Source organism: Salmo trutta, chromosome 32 (genome assembly GCF_901001165.1).
Source record: "Salmo trutta chromosome 32, fSalTru1.1, whole genome shotgun sequence".
NCBI lineage: Eukaryota > Metazoa > Chordata > Actinopteri > Salmoniformes > Salmonidae > Salmo > Salmo trutta.
Genome location: NC_042988.1, coordinates 1,497,138 through 1,519,211, shown reverse-complemented (window position 1 = coordinate 1,519,211; position 22,074 = coordinate 1,497,138). Strand labels below are relative to the sequence as shown.

General features: G+C 42.3%; 1 protein-coding gene across 1 annotated transcript; it reads right to left on the bottom strand.

Moving 5' to 3' along the window:
• Positions 1-210: 210 nt before the first annotated feature.
• LOC115170732 (SPRY domain-containing SOCS box protein 3-like) lies at positions 211-21,540 on the bottom strand. The gene is made up of 7 exons (XM_029726979.1): positions 20,703-21,540; positions 7,726-7,864; positions 7,208-7,385; positions 6,733-6,920; positions 6,280-6,382; positions 2,560-2,685; positions 211-1,699 (listed from the first exon to the last, which is right to left on the bottom strand). Exons 2-7 carry the CDS (start codon positions 7,849-7,851, stop codon positions 1,290-1,292), a joined length of 1,131 nt encoding a protein of 376 aa, XP_029582839.1. The 5' UTR covers positions 7,852-7,864; positions 20,703-21,540; the 3' UTR covers positions 211-1,289.
• Between the last annotated feature and the right edge of the window lie 534 nt (positions 21,541-22,074).

Genomic DNA, 22,074 nt, shown 5'->3' with positions numbered 1-22,074 from the left:
ATAGCAAATGTATTAATTTAAAAAAAGTTAACATTTCTAAAAACCTGTTTTTTCTTTGTCATTATGGGGTATTGTGCATAGATTGATGAGAAAAAAGAACAATTTAATACATTTTAGAATAAGGCTAATGTGATAAAAAGTCAAGGGGTCTGAATAGTTTCTAAATGCACGGTATATACAAGTGCTTTGATGCATAAAATAAACATTGTACACTGAAAAATAATAACACATTTATTATAATATGTGGACACCCCTTTTCTACCCCCTTTGCCTTCTTTATTCAGTACACTGTCTGCAGCCCAACCATTGGATGCACAGGGGTGACAACTAAATCAAATGTCTGTCTGACTAACAGACATGAGTCTACCATCAAGCAGAAGGAGAGCATAACAGGGAGGTCAGTATAAGAACGGTGCATGACAACTCAGTTCAACATAGAGGGTGTGTATAACAGTCATCACTCCCCCAACCAATATCTAATACGACAGCAGTATTGAGTGAAAAATGAATCAGAACCCCCCCTAAAACATTTGTTAAAAAAATAAATAAAAATGTCTGGTGTCGATATGACAAAAATAATTCAGGGGAATACATTGTCAAGCTGATCTAAATAAAATAAAGAATAAAAGTTTGTTCCTGCTCCGAAACAAATGTGTTGATTAACAACAAAATAACTTTGTTTCACTGAGTATTCATAACTGTCAAACTGATTACTTGAACTGTGTATTACCTGCAGAGCAAGAACATATAAATGTAACAAATAAATGTCTTGGAGAGGACATTTTGACAACTCTCTGGACTCGACTTTCGTTCTTCGGTCAGCTAAAACAGAAACTTAAAATATGGCCTTACGGGCCACTCCTATAGCAATCCAACCAGCTTTTCATGTACAAGGAGAACGCATGGTGAGAATTCACATAATGCTGCACTTGGTCTCTTTTCATTGATTCCATGTCATTATTGTTGTTGCATATACTGTTAATGTACACTGAAGTTTGGCCATAGGTCTTTGTTTGATCTTGATTAAAATGTTTCCATAACACTGTCCCCAGGTCCTGGGTTCACCCATTAACGGTAACGTGTGTGCGTGTGTATGTGTGTAAGGGATTATAACTTGAGTGTGTCTCAGGGAGGGGGCAGGGATTCAGTCCAGTTCATGGCTGCATCCAAATGGCACCCTATTGACAAGAGTCCTATGGGCCTTTGACCAGTAGTGCACTATATAGGGAATAGGGTGTCATTTAGGACATACCCCATGTGTTTATATTGGGGGTCACGTCGGATTCCCGTCACGTCCAACGACATCTCTTCCTCTGACACGCCTCAGGGTCCGACGAACACCCCTCAGAGTCATCGCTTTCAGAGGACAAGGCCCCGGCCAAGGGGGGCGTAGGGGGTGAGTCAGACCCCAAGCCCTCCACCCTCCCTTCCTCCCCCTCTGGGGCCCCCAGGAGGCCGTTGTTGAGGCTGAGGACCCAGCCCAGCTTATTGTGCAGCAGGTGGCGCAGGCCAGGGGGCAGCGGCAGTATGCTCAGGGTGTCTGGGCACTCAGGGAGGAGCTGGCGGAGGCGGGCACAGCACAGGTACTGCAGGGAAGTGGGCGTGAAGCAGGAGCGGATCATCTTCATGCTGCTCTTGGCTGCTGTGGAACACACCATGGGGTAGAAACGCTTGTTCTGTAGTGCCGTAGCCGCCACGCCTGCAGAATAGAATACACACTTTACTGTCCAGTTTAGAATGGAAATGTTTCCATTTGCTGTCACTTACCCAACGTCACACACAAGCAAAAGGCTAGGCGCAGCATAGGGGTAACTAGCTGGGTACATGTAGAGGGGCAATATGACAAATCCTAGGTACGTTCCATGTTAATTAGGTCTAGAAGTGATTTATAGGGCCAGTTTTCCCATCCCAGATCAAGCCTAGTCCTGGACTAGAAATCACTTTGAATGGAAATTTTCCATAGAGCATGCATTGTAGCCCAGGACTAAGCATAAATCAGTGTCTGGGAAACTGGCCCCTAATGCCCATCTAGTTACATGCTGCCTAACCACCCATCTAACATGCAGTGTTGGGGAAGCTACCCTGAAAATATAGTTTATCAAGCTACTAAATAAATGCAGTTGACAGTGAGAGGACGTTTCTTTTTTTGCTAAGTTTAGTGTACTTAACTAAAGTTAATTTGAAAAAGTAGTTCAGCACATTCAAACTACTTTGTGATAAATTATATCTAAATCTGAAATGTCAGACTATAAATTGCAACAGTCAAATGTTAACAACAAAAACTGTTTCAAGTGAGAATTAGTCATGTCTTATGCCATAAAAGAAAGGAAATTATTTCCTACTTCACCCATATTTTCTTATCTTTTTGCCCCAAAAAGTAGTGTGTAGTTCCAGTAGTTAGCTACAACTACATGGCAAAAAAGTTAACTACTCAAAACGCTACCAAGATTTAAATTTAGTTCAACTAGCACCAAGCTACTGCAAAACGTAATTAAATTACTATGTGTAGATCACTACTCACCCCACCTGGTCCCCTTGACCTGTGACCCCTGTAATTACCTATGCACTTGCGGTTCTTAAAGAAGGCGAGTGTTCCGTGCCATGTGTCCAGGTGCACTCCGATGATTGAGCCCTGGCCGAAACGTGAGGAGAAGTTCACCTTGTCTCCTTTATGATGCAACAGACCTAGAAGAAGATGCCCATATTAGCATTATAAGGGGAAAACAAAACAGGCTCACACACAAAATTATTTCATGTTTCAAAATGTCTTTATCCAGATGAAGGGTACTATTATGGGATCCCCTATGGCTCCTAATTATGCTAATTTGTATCTGGGTTACAGTCCATTCTCAACCCTCTCAACAAAAAAAAGTTTTTTTGCCCAACATTATTTGGAAATGGTACATTGATATCTTGGTTCCATTCTGGAATTTTCCATTCCAGTTAGCTCATCAAATGCCAACTAGCGTTAGAGCAATGACTGGAAGTCTATGGGAACAGCTTACCGACCTACCTTCATACTGGATGGTCATGGCTTAACAGCTTTTGTCAAATTGACATCAAAAGTGATGTTTTTGCATTTTAGCTAACCCTTTTCATAACCTTAACACAAATCTTCTAACCTGCTACAAAAAGTCAAATCTGACAGAAGCTGTATTCCTTCTAGTCAAAACCATACTTGACGAAGAGACATAAAAATTATATCTACAAGTTAATCTGACTCTGGGAAGTAGATAAAAGGTCTTAATTGCCAAAATTCCAAAGTATCCCTTAAAAACTCTTGTTCGGAGCACCAAAGATCCATTATGCAATCTTACACACATCAAATCAGTTTACTTGATATTTTGATTATTTGTGAGGTTAATGTTCTATACACACACCTTTACAAGAAACCCACTGATCATAACAGTTTGCTGAAGGCTGATAGCTGTCACCTGCTTCCCTTGAAAAACTGTTTGCCTTACAGGCAATTTTGCAGAATCAAAAGAATTTAAAAAAGACAAATCAGACTTCAAATGAAACACTGAGATAAACATAAAATTCTATGAAGGGGGTACAAAAACGGTCAGATCAATACTGCCATCGAGAAAATAAAAAACAAAGAGATATGATCTCTTTCAAGGACTGTCTGGCAAAAATAATAATTATTGCATTCTCCCTAAGCGCTACTCAAACCAGCTTCACCCAGAATGCTTTTCCAACAGTCTTGAAGGAGTTCCCACATATGCTGATCACTTGTTGGCTGCTTTTCCTTCCCTCTCCGGTCCAACTCATCCCAAACCATCTCAATTGGGTTGAGGTCGGGTGATTGTGGAGTCCAGGTCATCTGACGCAGCACTCTCCTTCTTGGTCAAATAGCCCTTACACAGCCTGGAGGTGTGTTGGGTCATTGTCCTTTTGAAAAACAAGTGATCGTCCCACTAAGCGCAAATCAGATGGGTTGGCGTATCGCTGCAGAATGCTGTGGTAACCCTGCTGGTTAAGTGTGCCTTGAATTCTAAATAAATCACAGAGTGTCACCAGCAAAGCACCCCCACACCTCCTCCTTCATGCTTCACGGTGGGAACCACACGAGGAGATTAAAAAATAAAAAACAAATATATATATATATAATATATATATATATATAATATATAATATATATATATATTATATAATATATATATATATATATATATACATACATACATACACACACACACACACACATATACACACTTGAAGTCGGAAGTTTACATACACTTAGGTTGGAGTCATTAAAACTCGTTTTTCAACCACTCCACACATTTCTTGTTAACAAACTATAGTTTTGGCAAGTCGGTTAGGACATCTACTTTGTGCATGACACAAGTAATTTTTTCAACAGTTGTTTACAGACAGATTATTTCATTTATAATTCACTGTATCACAATTCCAGTGGGTCAGAAGTTTACATACACTAAGTTGACTGTGCCTTTAAACAGCTTGGAAAATTCCAGAAAATGATGTAAAGGCTTTAGAAGCTTCTGATAGGCTAATTGACATAATTTGAGTCAATTGGAGATGTACCTGTGGATGCATTTCAAGGCCTACCTTCAAACTCAGTGCCTCTTTGCTTGACATCATGGGAAAATCAAAAGAAATCAGCGAAGACCTCCACAAGTCTGGTTCATCCTTAGGAGCATTTTCCAAACGCCTGAAGGTACCACGTTCATCTGTACAAACAATAGTACGCAAGTATAAACACCATGGGACCACGCAGCCATCATACCGCTCAGGAAGGAGACGCGTTCCGTCTCCAAGTGATGAATGTACTTTGGTGCGAAAAGTGCAAATCAATCCCAGAACAACAGCAAAGGACCTTGTGAAGATGCTGGAGGAAACAGGTACAAAAGTATCTATATCCACAGTAAAACAAGTCCTATATCGACATAACCTGAAAGGCCGCTCAGCAAGGAAGAAGCCACTGCTCCAAAACCGTCATAGAAAAAGCCAGACTACGGTTTGCAACTGCACATGTGACAAAGATCGCACTTTTTGGAGAAATGTCCTCTGGTCTGATGAAACAAAAATATAACTTTTCAGACATAATGACCATCGTTATGTTTGGAGGAAAAAGGGGGACGCTTGCAAGCCAAAGAACACCATCCCAACCGTGAAGCATGGGGGTGGCAGCATCATGTTGTGGGGGTGCTTTACCGCAGGAGGGACTGGTAGACTAACAAAATAGATGGCATCATGAGGAAAGAAAATTATGTGGATATATTGAAGCAACATCTCAAGACATCAGTCAGGAAGTTAAAGCTTGGTCGCAAATGGGTCTTCCAAATGGACAATGACCCCAAGCATACTTCCAAAGTTGTGGCAAAATGGCTTAAGGACAAGAAAGTCAAGGTATTGGAGTGGCCATCACAAAGCCCTGACCTCAATCCTATAGAAAATTTGTGGGCATAACTGAAAAAGCATGTGCGAGCAAGGCCTACAAACCTGACTCAGTTACACCAGCTCTGTCAGGAGGAAAGGGCCAAATTTCACCCAACTTATTGTGGGAAGCTTGCGGAAGGCTACCCGAAACGTTTGACCCTAGTTAAATAATTGAAAGGCAACGCTACAAAATACTAATTGAGTGAATGTAAACTTCTGACCCATTGGGAATGTGATGAAAGAAATAAAATCTGAAATAAATCTCTCTACTATTATTCTGACATTTGACATTCTTAAAATAAAGTGGTGATCCTAACTGACCTAAAACAGGGAATATTTACTAGGATTAAATGTCAGGAATTGTGAAAAACTGAGTTTAAATGTATTTTGACTAAGATGTATGTCAACTTCTGACTTCAACTGTATGTATGTATGTATGTATGTATGTATGTATGTATGTATGTATGTATGTATATACACACACACACACACACACACACACACACACACACACACACACACACACACACACACACACACACACACACACACACACACAGTGTTTGACAACCCTGCATCGGTAGCTTGCGGCTTTCCTTTTCTTTTTAAAGAAAACAAAAAAACAGGCAGCACTGAGTGATGATTTCACTGTGTATGTTTCGTAATCAGGGGCATGGGTTCAAATAGTATTTGTTATTTTGAGCTATGCTTGATTGAGCTTGCCTGGTACAAATACGATAGCTCCAAAAGTGAAAACCCTGTCCAGCAGAGCAGGCACCACTCAATCAAACGCTGAACATATGTGAAAGAAACTAATACTATATGAACCCAGGAATGTTTGTGATAAGTACTATCTGATGGATTATATGGTTTTACCAGTGTAGGAGAGACCCCAGCTGTCATCATCTTTCCCCAACAGGCTGCAGAAGGTATGTCTGTACTTATCCAGGTTCACGTCACAGGTTCCGATGCCTACCATCTACACAACATCAAAAGTCTTCATTCAACATGTTCACCTTAATCACATATCAAAATAGAACAGTAATCAACATGCACACCATCATACAAAATGCAAAAGGTTCACAAAATAAGCTTTAGGAAAGAGAAACCACTAAACTTCCTAAGGTCTTACAAGCCTAAGCCCCAACCCCCAGCAGTGGAGGCTGGTGAAGAGAGAAATTAGAGGACAGGCTCATAGTAATGGCTGGAATGGAATGAAAACAGCTCCATTCATTCCATTAAATATGCCCGTCCTCCTATTTAAAGTGACACCAGCCTCCACTGATCACTTTAATCCTGTCTCCTGAGTAATGATGGGTGGAGCCTCACCATATCTGTCCCATACACTGGTGATGTCATCTTGATCTCCCAGAAATGCTGGCCATCTGCCAGCTCCTTGGAACCTCTGATGGCTGCTGTGCCGCAGCTGTACTCCGTGTGGAAGTTGACTTTGCGGTTGTCGCAGGTCATCAACGTGGCCATGGAGCGGTTACTATCGTCCCACACCCAGTCGAAGTCTGCAATGTCAAGAGGTCAGTGGATCCAATGACAGTTGACCTGCAACATCTCAGACACTTAGATATTTTAATAACCAAATAATGGTGAGAGTTTAACTTTGGGAACTCCCTGATACAGCCTGGGCATGAAACAGATGAAAACCCTCAGACGCCGTGTGAATTACCTGAAGGGACTACCTGAACTTGACCAATAAAAAAAACACTCACTTTCCACTTCAAAACTTTTGCTACGGTGTGCCCTTCTGAACACCACCTTAGTTTCTCCACCCTGCCCCTCCCATCCTCACCCTGGTCTTCCTCTCCACAGTGGCAGTCTTTGACGCGGTGGAAGCCCCGGAGACGTGGGTTGTAGCTGGGCTCAGCCTGGGAGTCGCAGGTGCAGTACGACTCTCCGGTAACGGGCACTGCACTGGGGACCGGTGGCACCACGAGCCGGTAGTCTGGCTCAGAGTCTGAGTCACTGTACTGCAGAGGGTACAAACACAATTTACAAACAGTACCTAACAGTGCTCAAATATGTCAGCTGTGCTTGACTCCGCATTTCTGGCACAATGGAACCATCTACGTCAGAGGTGTCAAACTCATTCCATGGAAGGCCAATTATTTGCGGATTTTCGCTCCTCCCTTGTACTTGATTGATCAACTAGCCTTAGGTCCCTGATTAGTTAGGAACTCCCCTCACTTGGTTATCTAGGTCTTAATTGGACACAAATTGAAAGGAAATAACAAAAACCAGAAGACAATCTGCCCTCCATGCAATGAGTTTCACACCCCTGGTCTACGTCCGTCACAAACCGACCCTTACCTGTAAGCTTTCGTAGCCCCACTCCTGACTCTCTGAGGCCAGTACCAGCACTCGGGAATCAGCGTCTCGCCGTATTCCACTCCATACGTAACGCCATGCCCGGCTGTTCCTACTCCGCCTTGACATTGCAGCAGGACACCTGGGGGAGGGAGGAGTCAGGAGAGTTGGATGGACAAAGGTTGTGTCCAAAATGGCACCCTATTCAGTGCATTACTTTTGACCAGCCCTATGAGCTCCAGAAGTTGACATTTTTATAAAGTAGGCAAAAATGAGAAATGCAGTTCATTTGCTAAATATTCAGACCACTTCACTTTTTCCACATTTTGTTACATTACAGCCTTATTCTAAAATTGAATAAATCGTTTTCCCCCCCTCATCAATCTACACACAATACCCCATAATGACAAAGAAAAAACAGTTTGAAATATCACATTTACATAAGTATTCAGACCATTTACTCAGTACTTTTGAGAGCCCCGACACTCGGTGTGAACATTAACACACATCGCTTGTGGTATGGTTTTGGAAGCATAAGGACCTTATATTTTATATCAGCGAGAAATAATTTTCAAAAAACAAAAAGGATAAATTGATACATACACGCCTTTATAGGGTTAGTGTTTCCACACCGCCATCTCCATGTTACAGTGTGTTTACTGAAGACAGAGGGACCACCTGTGCTAATTAGCTCTCTAGCATGCTCCTAACACCTGTGTGTAATGAAAGGTCGCCAGAAACGTGTTGTCACTGAAAAACACTGGAGGCTGCAACTGTGATAAAGCCGGTTAAAAGTGTATAATTTGCATTTGTGAAATTATATTGATGCGATATGAAAGTAAAGGGCTTTACGTTTCTAGAACCATATCGTAATTTAGAATAAATTCAGGTTTAGATAAGAGTATTTGGCTGTTTGGGCTGCCAGAGCCAGTCTACCTCTTCAGATACTCCTTAAGGTCCAAGGACCTTCAGAGTAACGGTAGGCTCCTAACCTCAAAGTCTAAGCCAGGGATCATCAAATAGATTCAGCCGTGGGCCGATTTTTTCTTGAGTGGATTTGTAGACCACAAAAATTTGCTAGCTAGCTAACCAACAATCGTAACCATGTGAGACAACAGGTGCTCATTGTGCAAATGTATTTATGTTTTTAACAAACATTGGAGACGAAATACAGTTTACATGTTGTCAACAATCTAAGCCAACCCTGTCTGTTTTGCCTCATAGTTGCGCACGTGTTGGTTTTGTTGCTAAACAACCTACCCGTCTATTAGTTTGTAGGGTGCATCAATCGACTAGGGGGGTTAACAGTACATCTAGGGCTAACTCATGCCTAGCCACACCAAACAATTATGCATAAATTAAGATTTCCCATTCAGGCCGTTTACTATTTAAACAAATTGTCACAGTTCCGGTTTGCTAAAGGGGCACCAATGCAATGGATAGAATAATGAGCCAGATATTTCACCGGCTGTATAAATATGAAGCATCCAGTTTCCATTTCCACTCACTACCAAATATGGTGATGAGAGTAAGTCCAGTGGCCAGCAGTGTGAGAAGATGGCGCGAGATGGATTTTGGCCATCATTCTGTTAATTTTCTTATCGATTAAACATTTGATCACCATACAGTTTTGTTTCCAAAACTAAAATCTTTAACAGAATAGACTGTTTTGTAGACTTCACCCTTTGCCAGTTTAAAAAAATTGCATTGTTTAGAAGTTCAACAGCAAATGTACTTATTGCACACGCACTTCCGAGTAGGCCGTTCCCCAACATAAATGTGTAAATAAAATGCTAGAACGCGGCAATAGGATCTCACTAGCTTGTGCTTGGCTCTGCCCACCTCCTTGCTTGTTCTGCCCACTATAACTATTTTGCTCCCATTGGAAAACTAGTGGTACACAACTCCAGGATTTTTGGAGTCGAAAGTAGTCGACTCTTGCTCGACTCCCAAAATGATTGCAGTCTTACTAGGAAGACGACATTTGCGTTCTAGAGGACTGACATGAGCATGATGCTGCCCACTTGCCTATAAAAGGCCCATTTTGTTTGAATATAGAAGGTGATGTGTAGGAACTAGAATATTTCTGTGATATTCATCTGTGTGCAGCCTTGACGGATCCCATGGGATGATGCGGCGCACTACACTGATAAACCTGTTCTTTGCCCTATTCGGTCGGGTATTACTGGAGAGGTTGTTTCATCTTCCGGCATTTCTCTCTTAAAAAATATATATATATATATATATATATTTCACTGTGACCTGTTGCTGACTGTTAGGCAATGAGTCAGGCTGATGCTGAATGAGTGATTGGTGGGGAGGGCCTGAGGAGGTTGTATGTTTGTTTGTTGAGAGAGCACTACAGTCATGTGAGCGAGAGGAGCGAGCAGCACGTGTGCACGTTGTGACAACTTACCAGTTGTAGGTAGGCTATTTAGATTGTCATTATGGAGACAGCTATTTCTAACCCTTTATCCATAATCATAATAATACGCTAGAATGCACATCAAGAAATAAGAGGTATGTGTTTATTTCTGTCTTTTGAATGTACATATTAGCAAATGTTCACAAATGCACAACAAAAGGAATGTATATTAGTTTGAATGGGGATCATTTGAGTGCAACTTTGCAAGGCTAGCCCAGCTACCGTTAGCTCTTTGCTGACGATTTTCTGGCATTCTGCATTATCTTCTGTAAGGCAAATATACTTGTGTATGAGAGTCCAGACGGCAGCATTAACGTTTGCCTTGGATTTGTAGCCATTCCACGCAGGTATGTTGTGAAATGTGACGTTTTTGTATTTCATGTTGTGCCAAGTTAGCCGTCAATCATTTTTTCACTTGTCCGGTCATGCCAGGAATGGCATTGTTGCCTCATTAGTATGCCTCGGGTATAATAGTACATTAAAATAAATATTTTGCACTTATTAGTGTACAACATTTATAAAATGAAATGAGTCTTGAAAATATTAACATGTACATAATGTACAATGTATTTTTTTGTTGATGTGAGTTTGCTCAAAGCGTGTTGAGGAGAGACAAATACACTTGTACATGAGTCCAGATGGCAGCATTAACGTTTGCATTCCATGCAGTCATTAAGAGAGACAACCTGCAGAATTGTGTCCGGAGCTTTCATTTCCCTTCCACCTTCAAATCAAATTGTATTTGCCACATGCGCCGAATACAACAGGTGTAGACCTTACAGTGAAATGCTTACTTACAAGCCCTTAACCAACAATGCAGTTAAGAAAATAGCCCCCAAAAAAAAGTAAGAGAAAAGAATAACAAATAATTAAAGAGTAGCAGCAGTAAATAAAAATAGCGGGGCTATATACAGGGGGTACCGGTACAGAGTAAATGTGTGGGGGCACCGGTGTCGAGGTAATTGAGGTAATATGTACATGTAGGTAGTTATTAAAGTGACTATGCATAGATAATAAGAGTGTAGCAGCAGCGTAGAAGGGAGGGGGCAATGCAAATAGTCTGGGTAGACATTTGATTAGATGTTCAGGAGTCTTATGGCTTGGGGGTAGAAGCTGTTTAGAAGCCTCTTTGTACCTAGACTTGGTGCTCTGGTACCGTTTGCCGTGCGGTAGCAGAGAGAACAGTCTATTACTTGGGTGGCTGGAGTCTTTGACAATTTTTAGGGCCATCCTATGACACCGCCAAGTATAGAGGCCCTGGATGGCAGGAAGCTTGGCCCCGGTGATGTACTGGGCTGTACGCACTACCCTCTGAAGTGCCTTGCGGTCGGAGGCTGAGCAGTTGCCATACCAGGCAGTGATGAAAACTGTCAGGATGCTCTCGATGGTTCAGCTGTAAAACCTTTTGAGGATCTGAGGACCCATGCCAAATCTTTTCAGTCTCCTGAGGGGGAATAGGTTTTGTCGTGCCCTCTTCATGACTGTCTTGGTGCGCTCGGACCATGTTAGTTGGTTGGCGATGTGGACGCCAAGGAACTTGATGCTCTCAATCTGCTCCACTACAGCTCCGTCGATGAGAATGGGGCGTGCTCGGACCCCCTTTTCCTGTAGTCCACAATCATCTCCTTTGTCTTGATCATGTTGAGGGAGAGGTTGTTGTCCTTGCACCACACGGTCAGGTCTCTGACCACCTCTCTATAGGCCGTCTCATCATTGTCGGTGATCAGGCCTACCACTGTTTTGTCATCTGCAAACTTCAATGATGGTGTTGGAGTCGTAGTTGGCCATGCAGTCATGAGTGAACAGGGAGTACAGGAGGGGACTGAGCACGCACCCGAGGGGCCCCCGTGTTGAGGATCTGTGTGGCGGATGTGTTGTTACCTACCCTTACCACCTGGGGGCTGCCCATCAAGAAGTCAAGGATCCAGTTGCAGAGGGAGGTGTTTAGTCCCAGGGTCCTTAGCTTAGTGGGTCTAGGGTTTCTGGGATACTGGTGTTGATGTAAGCCATGACCAGCCTTTCAAAGCATTTCATGGCTACAGACGTGAGTGCTACGGATCGGTAGTCATTTAAGCAGGTTACCTTAGTGCTTTTGGGCACAGGGACTATGCTAGTCTGCTTGAACCATGTTGGTATTACAGAGACAGGGAGAGGTTGAAAATGTCAGTGAAGACACTTGCCAGTTGGTCAGCGCATGCTCGGAGTACACGTCCTGGTAATCCGTCTGGCACTGCGGCCTTGTGAATGTTGTCCTGTTTAAAGATCTTACTCACATCGGCTGCGGAGAGCGTGATCACACAGTCATCCGGAACAGCTGATGCTCTTATGCATGTTTCAGTGTTACTTGCCCCGAAGCGAGCATAGAAGTTATTTAGCTCGTCTGGTAAGCTAGTGTCACTGGGCAGCTCTCGACTGTGCTTCCCTTTGTAGTCTGTAATAGTTTGCAAGCCATGCCAGATCCGACGAGCGTCGGAGCCGGTGTAGTACGATTCGATCTTAATCCCGTATTGACACTTTGACTGTTTGATGGTTCGTCGTAGGGCATAGCGTGATTTCTTATAAGCTTCCAGGTTAGAGTCCCGCTCCTTGAAAGCGGCAGCTCTACCCTTTAGCTCTGTAATCCATGGCTTCTGGTTGGGGTATGTACGTACAGTCACTGTGGGGACGACGTCATCAATGCACTTATTGATGAAGCCAGTGACTGATGTGGTGTACTCCTCAATGCCATTGGAAGAATCCCGGAACATATTCCAGTCTGTGCTAGGAAAACGGTCCTGTAGTTTAGCATCTGCTTCATCTGACCACCTGTTTATTGACCGAGTCACTGGTGCTTCCTGCTTTCATTTTTGCTTATAAGCAGGAATCAGGAGGATTGAATGATGGTCAGATTTGCCAAATGGAGGGAGAGGGAGAGCTTTGTACGCGTCTGTGTGTGGAGTAAAGGTGGTCTAGAATTTTTTCCCCATCTGGTTGCACATTTAACATGCTGATAGAAATGAGATAAAATGGATTTGAGTTTCCCTGCATTAAAGTCCCCGGCCACTAGGGGTGCCGCCTCTGGATTAGAGGTCGACCGATTAATCGGAATGGCCGATTAATTAGGGCCGATTTCAAGTTTTCATAACAAATCGGTAATCGGTACTTTTGCCAATTTTTTTTTTTTGAACCTTTATTTAACTAGGCAAGTCAGTTAAGAACACATTCTTATTTTCAATGACGGCCTAGGAACGGTGGGTTACCTGCCTTGTTCAGGGGCAGAACGACAGATTTTTACCTTGTCAGCTTGGGGATGCAACCTTACGTTAACTAGCCCAACGCTCTAACCACCTGCTTTACGTTGCCAAGGTAAGTTGCTAGCTAGCATTAAACTTATCTTATAAAAAAAACAATCAATCAATCATAAACATTAGTTAACTACACATGGTTGATGATATTACTAGTTTATCTAGCCTGTCCTGCTTTGCATATAATCGATGTGGTGCGCATTCGCGAAAAAGGACAGTCTTTGCTCCGACGTGTACCTAACCATAAACATCAATGTCTTTCTTAAAATCAATACAGAAGTATATATTTTTAAACCTGCATATTTAGTTAATATTGCCTGCTAACATGAATTTATTTTAACTAGGGAAAATGTGTCACTTCTCTTGCAAACAGTGTCAGGGTATATGCAGCAGTTTGGGCTGCCTGGCTTGTTGCGAACTGTGAAGACTATTTCTTCCTAACAAAGACAGCAGACTTCGCCAAACGGGGATGATTTAACAAAAGCGCATTTGCGGAAAAAAAGCACAATCGTTGCACGACTGTACCTAACCATAAACATCAATGCCTTTCTTAAAATCAATACACAGAAGTATACTGCTCAAAAAAATAAAGGGAACACTTAAACAACACATCCTAGATCTGAATGAAAGAAATAATCTTATTAAATACTTTTTTCTTTACATAGTTGAATGTGCTGACAACAAAATCACACAAAAATAATCAATGGAAATCCAATTTATCAACCCATGGAGGTCTGGATTTGGAGTCACACTCAATATTAAAGTGGAAAACCACACTACAGGCTGATCCAACTTTGATGTAATGTCCTTAAAACAAGTCAAAATGAGGCTCAGTAGTGTGTGTGGCCTCCACGTGCCTGTATGCCCTCCCTACAATGCCTGGGCATGCTCCTGATTAGGTGGCAGATGGTCTCCTGAGGAATCTCCTCCCAGACCTGGACTAAAGCATCCGCCAACTTCTGGACAGTCTGTGGTGCAACGTGGCGTTGGTGGATGGAGCAAGACATGATGTCCCAGATGTGCTCAATTGGATTCAGGTCTGGGGAATGGGCGGGCCAGTCCATAGCATCAATGCCTTCCTCTTGCAGGAACCGCTGACACACTCCAGCCACATGAGGTCTAGCATTGTCTTGCATTAGGAGGAACCCAGGGCCAACCGCACCAGCATATGGTCTCACAAGGGGTCTGAGGATCTCATCTTGGTACCTAATGGCAGTCAGGCTACCTCTGGCGAGCACATGGAGGGCTGTGCGGCCCCCCAAAGAAATGCCACCCCACACCATGACTGACCCACCGCCAAACTGGTCATGCTGGAGGATGTTGCAGGCAGCAGAACGTTCTCCACGGTGTCTCCAGACTCTGTCATGTCTGTCACGTGCTCAGTGTGAACCTGCTTTCATCTGTGAAGAGCACAGGGCGCCAGTGGAGAATTTGCCAATCTTGGTGTTTTCTGGCAAATGCCAAACGTCCTGCACGGTGTTGGGCTGTAAGCACAACCCCCACCTGTGGACGTCGGGCCCTCATACCACCCTCATGGAGTCTGTTTCTGACCGTTTGAGCAGACACATGCACATTTGTGGCCTGCTGGAGGTCATTTTGCAGGGCTTTGGCAGTGCTTCTCCTGCTCCTCCTTGCACAAAGGCGGAGGTAGCGGTCCTGCTGCTGGGTTGTTGCCCTCCTACAGCCTCCTCCACGTCTCCTGATGTACTGGCCTGTCTCCTGGTAGCGCCTCCATGCTCTGGACACTACGCTGACAGACACAGCAAACCTTCTTGCCACAGCTCGCATTGATGTGCCATCCTCGATGAGCTGAACTACCTGAGCCACTTGTGTGGGTTGTAGACTCCGTCTCATGCTACCACTAGAGTGAAAGCCCCGCCAGCATTCAAAAGTGACCAAAACATCAGCCAGGAAGCATAGGAACTGAGAAGTGGTCTGTGGTCCCCACCTGCAGAACCACTCCTTTATTGGGGGTGTCTTGCTAATTGCCTATAATTTCCACCTGTTGTCTATTCCATTTGCACAACATCATGTGAAATTTATTGTCAATCAGTTTTGCTTCGTAAGTGGACAGTTTGATTTCACAGAAGTGTGATTGACTTGGAGTTACATTGTGTTGTTTAAGTGTTCCCTTTATTTTTTTGAGCAGTGTATATATTTTTAAACCTGCATATTTAGCTAAAAGAAATCCAGGTTAGCAGGCAATATTAACCAGGTGAAATTGTGTCAGTTCTCTTGCGTTCGTTGCATGCAGAATCAGGGTATACAGAATCTGTCTTGTTGCGAACTAATTTGCCAGAATTTTACGGAACTATGAAATAACATTGTAGGTTGTGCGATGTAACAGGAATATTTAGACTTATGAATGCCACCCGTTAGATAAAATACGGAACGGTTCCGTATGTCACTGAAAGAATAATGTTTTCGAGATGATAGTTTCCGGATTTGACCATATTAATGACCTAAGGTTTATTATATTATAGTTAAGTCTATGATTTGATATTTGATAGAGCAGTCTGACTGAGCGGTGGTAGGCAGCAGCAGGCTCGTAATAGTCAAAGATATATGATTTAGAGAGAAATAGTCGACGCGTCATAATTCCTGTAATAACTTGCGGCTGAACTTGAAAGGGGTTCCTTCGTTATTTTACCGTTCATGTCTTCCATAGAGAATGTCTTGATCTACTTCAAATAAGGTCTGTGTTTTGTGCTTAAACCGCCTCGGCGTTTTGATACCCGTGTAAATCTCACTAGGTAACGTTTGTCAACATATTTTCATAAATCCACTCTACAAATTTTTTTATCTTCGCTTATATTGATCAGAGTTATATCCTATGGATATCTACAGTTATAAAATTGGCAAGGTGGTGTAAGCCTAAACCAAACACAGACCTTATTTTAAGTTAATCTAAAAATATCCTATGGAATAAATGAAGGAACCGCTTTTCAGATTTTGCTAGAAGGTGTCATGGGAATTGTGACTCGCACTTTGGTAGTCAATTCTTACCATGCCCATTATTAAAATAGGATTTCCTGCATATAGAAATTACAGTTTTTGTTTTCAGCATTCATAACAGGTAAACTCTATTTTTATTATTCAAACAGTTGAGAGTATTTGTCTCCTAAGCACTCTTCAGTGTCGTTGTCACTTCAGAGCTGTGTGTGTGTGTGTATATATATATATATTTAAAAAACCATAATAATAAACGGCCGATTAATCGGTATCGGCGTTGAAAAATCATAATCGGTCGACCTCTACTCTGGATGAGCGTTTTCCTGTTTGCTTATGGCAGTATACAGCTCATTGAATTTGTTTCAGCATCGATCTGTTGTGGTAAGTAGACAGATATGAAAAATACCAGAACACAACGCAAAAAGGTACCAGTACAGAACCTGTTACAAAAGCAGTGGAAAACACACTTGAGCTCATTACATAAATTCGCTCGGAGGTGGTTTAACTTCTCTAGGGTAGGCGACAGTATTTTGACGTCCGGATGAAAGGAGTGACCAAATTAAACTGCCTGCTACTCAGGCTCAGAAGGTAGGATATGCATATTAGTAGATTTGGATAGAAAACACTCTGAAGTTTCTAAAACTGTTTGAATGATGTCTGTGAGTATAACAGAACTCATATGGCAGGCAAGTGTGAGCTGTGTTTCTTTTCTTTTCTGAAGACATTGGAATTGTCCGGTTGGAATATTACTGAAGATTTATGTTAAAAACATCCTAAAGATTGATGCTATACATCGTTTGACATATTTCTACAAACGTAAATATAACTTTTTTTGACTCGTCGTGACATTTTCACGCGCTTCCTGCATTTGGAGTAGTGGACTGAACGCGCAAACAAAAAGGAGGCATTTGGAAATAAATTATGGACTTTATCGAACAAAACAAACATTTATTGTGGACCTGGGATCCCTGGGAGTGCATTCTGATGAAGATCATCAAAGGTAAGTGAATATTTATAATATTATTTCAGAGTTTTATTGACTCCACAAAATGGCGGGTTTGGTTTCGTGTCTGAACGCTGTACTCAGATTATTGCAAAGTGTGCTTTCGCTGTAAGGATTTTTTGAAATCTGACACAGCGGTTGCATTAAGGAGAAGTGCATCTATAATTCTTTGAATTACAGTTTAATATTTATCAACGTTTATGATGAGTATTTCTGTAAATTGATGTGTTCATTCACTGGAAGTTTTGGGAGGCAAAACCTTTCTGAACATTGCACGCCAATGTATCGAGCAAAACATACATGTATTGTGTAACATGAAGTCCTATGAGTGCCATCTGATGAAGATCATCAAAGGTTAGTGATTCATTTTAGCTGTATTTCTGTTTTTTGTGACGCCTCTCCTTGCTTGTAAAATGGATGTGTGGTTTTTCTTGTCAAGGTGATGTCCTAATGTAACCGATGTGAAATGGCTAGTTAGTTAGCGGTGGTGCGCGCTAATAGCGTTTCAATCGGTGACGTCACTCGCTCTGAGACTTGAAGTAGGGATTCCCCTTGCGTCGCAAGGGCCGTGGCCTTTGTGGCGTGATGGGTAACGATGCTTCGGTGGGTGTCAGTTGTTGATGTGTGCAAGGGTCCCTGGTTCGAGCCCGGGTTGGGGCGAAGAGAGGGACGGAACCTACACTGTTACATTGGTGCCGTGACCCGGATCATTGGTTGCTGCGGAAAAGGAGGAGGTCAAAGGGGGGGTGAGTGTAACTGATGTGAAATGGCTAGTTAGTTAGCGGTGGTGCGCGCTAATAGCGTTTCAATCGGTGACGTCACTCGCTCTGAGACTTGAAGTAGGGTTTCCCCTTGCGTCGCAAGGGCCGTGGCCTTTGTGGCGCGATGGGTAAAGATGCTTCGGTGGGTGTCAGTTGTTGATGTGTGCAAGGGTCCCTGGTTCGAGCCCGGGTTGGGGCGAAGAGAGGGACGGAACCTACACTGTTACACTAACATAATCTAATGTTATGCTTTCGCCGTAAAGCCTTTTTGAAATCGGGCAATGTGGTTGGATTAACGAGAAGTGTATCTTTAAAATGGGATATAATAGTTGTATGTTTGAGAAATTTGAATAGAGATTTTTGTTGTTTTGAATTTGGCACCCTGCTATTTCACTGGCTGTTGAATAGTGTGTCCCGCAGGTGGGACGGTTACGTCCCACATACCCCAGAGGGGTTAAACTCAATTCTAACGTTGACTACTTAAAGAAAAAGGTATCAAGCGAAGTGCTTTATGCATTCTCAGTTCTTGGGTCTCGGGGGCTACCCGAGTGGAAATTTGAAATGGAAGTTATGAAACTCCCTCATGTGGTTATTTTTATGGGGAAAAGTCCTCATTGAAACTGACTTTGGCTAAATGTGGGGAATTACACATTTGCCTCCGTTGGCCATCAAGTAGCCTATTCATGTATACGCCATCGTAGGCTACCATTTGATACAATAAATACGCTGAAATTAAATGACGATATCACTGGAGTCATTGCAAATCAATTTGTGCCACTTGTGTAGCCTACCTGGACCTGGCAAAGCAATTTAATAAATAGCCTATGACTTCAGTTTGTTGTTGTAGCCTTGTGTTTTTATGAACACATTAGATTGATGGTAACAGTTGTCAGATTAGGCTACAGGTAAAACAAATCCAAATTAAACACTGGCTGTTGTTGACAAGCATATTCAGTTCATATGCATATTATTAATATTTAACTGGGTGATTGAAATTATGACCCCATCCTCAGTAGCCTATTCCAGCAGGCTATTGGGAAACAAGCACTTCTTATGATGAAATCGCCTCGCTATTCATTAATTAGTCTTAATTTGAATTTAGAAAGCTGCTAAATTGTTCAGTTTACAGCTTGCCTACATCTTGTCTAGGATACTGTAGACTATCTGAAATTAGATGTAGGCCTATACGGGGCTATAGGATACCAGCCTTTAGCTAAGCAAAATGTCATTGCATTCATAAACCCAGATTTGTGTCTGTAGCCTATGCCTATTGATATGACAAGTCGATCTTATAATGGTTTGCAGTCTTAATATTCGTCACATAAAAGCACAATTGCAGAAAATAGCCTAACAGTTGTTTTATGTTCATCCAAGTGTTTCTTGCTCAGAGATTGAGATCCTCTGTCTAACTTTCATCACTCAAACTCTCCTGTTGGATTTATCTATAGTTATGCACATGCGCAAAGGGGATTGATTTACATAAAATAAACCAGGTTCAAGGCCTGAATGCTGATTGGCTGAAAGCTGTGGTATGTCATACCATATACCACAGGTAAGACAAAACATTACTTTTTACTCTTCTAATTAGTGGTAACCAGTTCATAATAGCAATAAGGCACCCCGGGGGTTTGTGGTATATGGCCAATATACCATGGCTAACGGCTGTCAGGCGTTAGCCATGGTAACATGCATAAGAACAGCCCTTAGCCATGGTATATTGGCCATATACCATACCCCTTGTGCCTTATGACATAATAAAAGAATTTGAATATGTGGCAAGAGAAAATATAGCTAACACTTATTAAACTGGGCAGATCATTTACCATCAATGGATATCGGTTTGACTGCTATGATTAAGCAATATCATAACTTCCGATAATTATTTTGAAGAAACCGGAATTATGCTTCTAACGTCGTTACACGTTACTATGATAATCCTCCTTAATTGGCTCGATAACGTTATGGAAAAATAGTTTATTGTTGAGATTTGGCAACTCCTCTCTTGCTGGGTGGGGGGTGGGTTCCCAAGCCTTTTGGGTGAGATTTGAGTTGTAACTGGGCTAAACATTTTAGCCCCACCTGGCAACCCTGCCTACTGTACACTTCACACACCTTCAACTGTCATGCACATATTTTAGCTAGCTATATTTTACTTACCTAGTTGCTGTGCATAAAATATCTAATCAAATTAAGTGACTAAGCCACACAAATATGTAGGCTAGGCTACTGATTCGATCATGCAATCAATCATCTCGTGCATTTCGTCGGGAACGTTTTGGGCCTAACGTTAGCTGGCTCGCGGAACAGCCATAGCGTGCTGCAACATTTTGTCAATTTAACTAACGTTAACCGGCTAGCTGTGCCTCCTTGGTCAATAACTACAAATTTACATCACGGCAAAAATGTTGGAAATAATACGAATCATAACTAGTTACATATATCTACAGTTAGTAACCTTTATCCAACATGTTTTTGTTGACGTTAGCTAGTTTGCAAGAACCTAGCTAGCTAGCTAGTTTGCTGGCTAGATAGCGTTAGCGCGATTGCTAATGTACCTGTACTGTAACGTTACCAGCTTGTCAGTCGTCCGTTTCCTGTCTTACACTTAAAAATAAGCCCTCAGTCTTCGTTAGGACTGAATACGCCAATATCTTAATCGAGCATTTGCAGCTCAGTACTTTCTTTACTAGCATGCTAGTCGGCCAACAGAGTAATGACAGTTTCTCAGCCCAGAGGCGCAACATCGCGAGACTTCCGGGAACGCTTGCAAAACAGACCAGGCCTGGGTTTGAGACTTCAATGAGCTACATAGATTTTTTTTCCTTAGTTGTCAATTTTCTCAAAATCTAAAGGCACAACCTGGATTCGAGACAATGTTTTAAGTACTTCCAACATGTTATTATTCCAACCTCGTGAAAGTGAGAAACTGACACGTGTTCATTTTCATCACAAATTACTTTATATCTAGCCTTTGATTTGACGGCCTGCACATTCGCAGTTTGGCGTGAGACTACCATTAGACCGAATGCCGTGTTCCTACGCATGCTAACGTCGCCACGACATCCCTACAAGTGTGATCCGGGATTTCTATTGGAGAAGCAGTTTCTGCCCAACTTCATACCTAACATTTTTTTTATAACTACGTCAAGATAGACCAGAGCCTGTCGTGTCCAATGGGAATAAATGAATCCGAGTGAGCGAAACAAGCAAAGAGATGGGCAGTGCCAAGCACCAGCTAGTGAAATCCTATTGTCGCGTTCTAGCATGTATTTCCATTTTCCGTTAGGGGACGCCCACTCTGAAGTGCGCGTGTGCAGAAACTTTGCACTCCTTAAACAACCAATTTTTTTAAACTTGAAAAGGGTCAAGCCTACAAAACGCAGTCCACTCTTACATATTTTAGTTTTGGAAACAGAAAACTGTATGGAGATCAAATGTTTCATCAATGAGAAAATTTGAAGAATTTCAGCCAAAATCCATCTCTCTCCCCACCTCTCACTAGGCTTCCTCAATATCATGTTTAGTAGTGAGCGGAAATGCTTCACATTTATACATCCGGTGCAATTTCTGGCTCATTGTTCTGTCTTTCACGATCATGATTTACTTTCAGGACACTGACATAAAACAATACATTGTCAAACTGTCCAGCCGCACCTATGATTGGACACTTGTATTGTCATGCAACTGCCATGACGTGGGATTTTTTCCCCTCCAACTATAGAGCAGTTGGTGGTGAACGCAATTAACCCTGTGCTGCTTCCGGGTTGAGTACTAGAACAGAATGGATAAAGTGCAAATGGCTATTCTTCCATTCTTTCAGAAAATCATTAAATGAGGCAAGAAAAGATGTGGTTGAGATTTAATTGGATATTAGACAGACGAGGCCCGCCAGTGAGCAACTGCAACCACAAGGCTGGGGTTTACTTA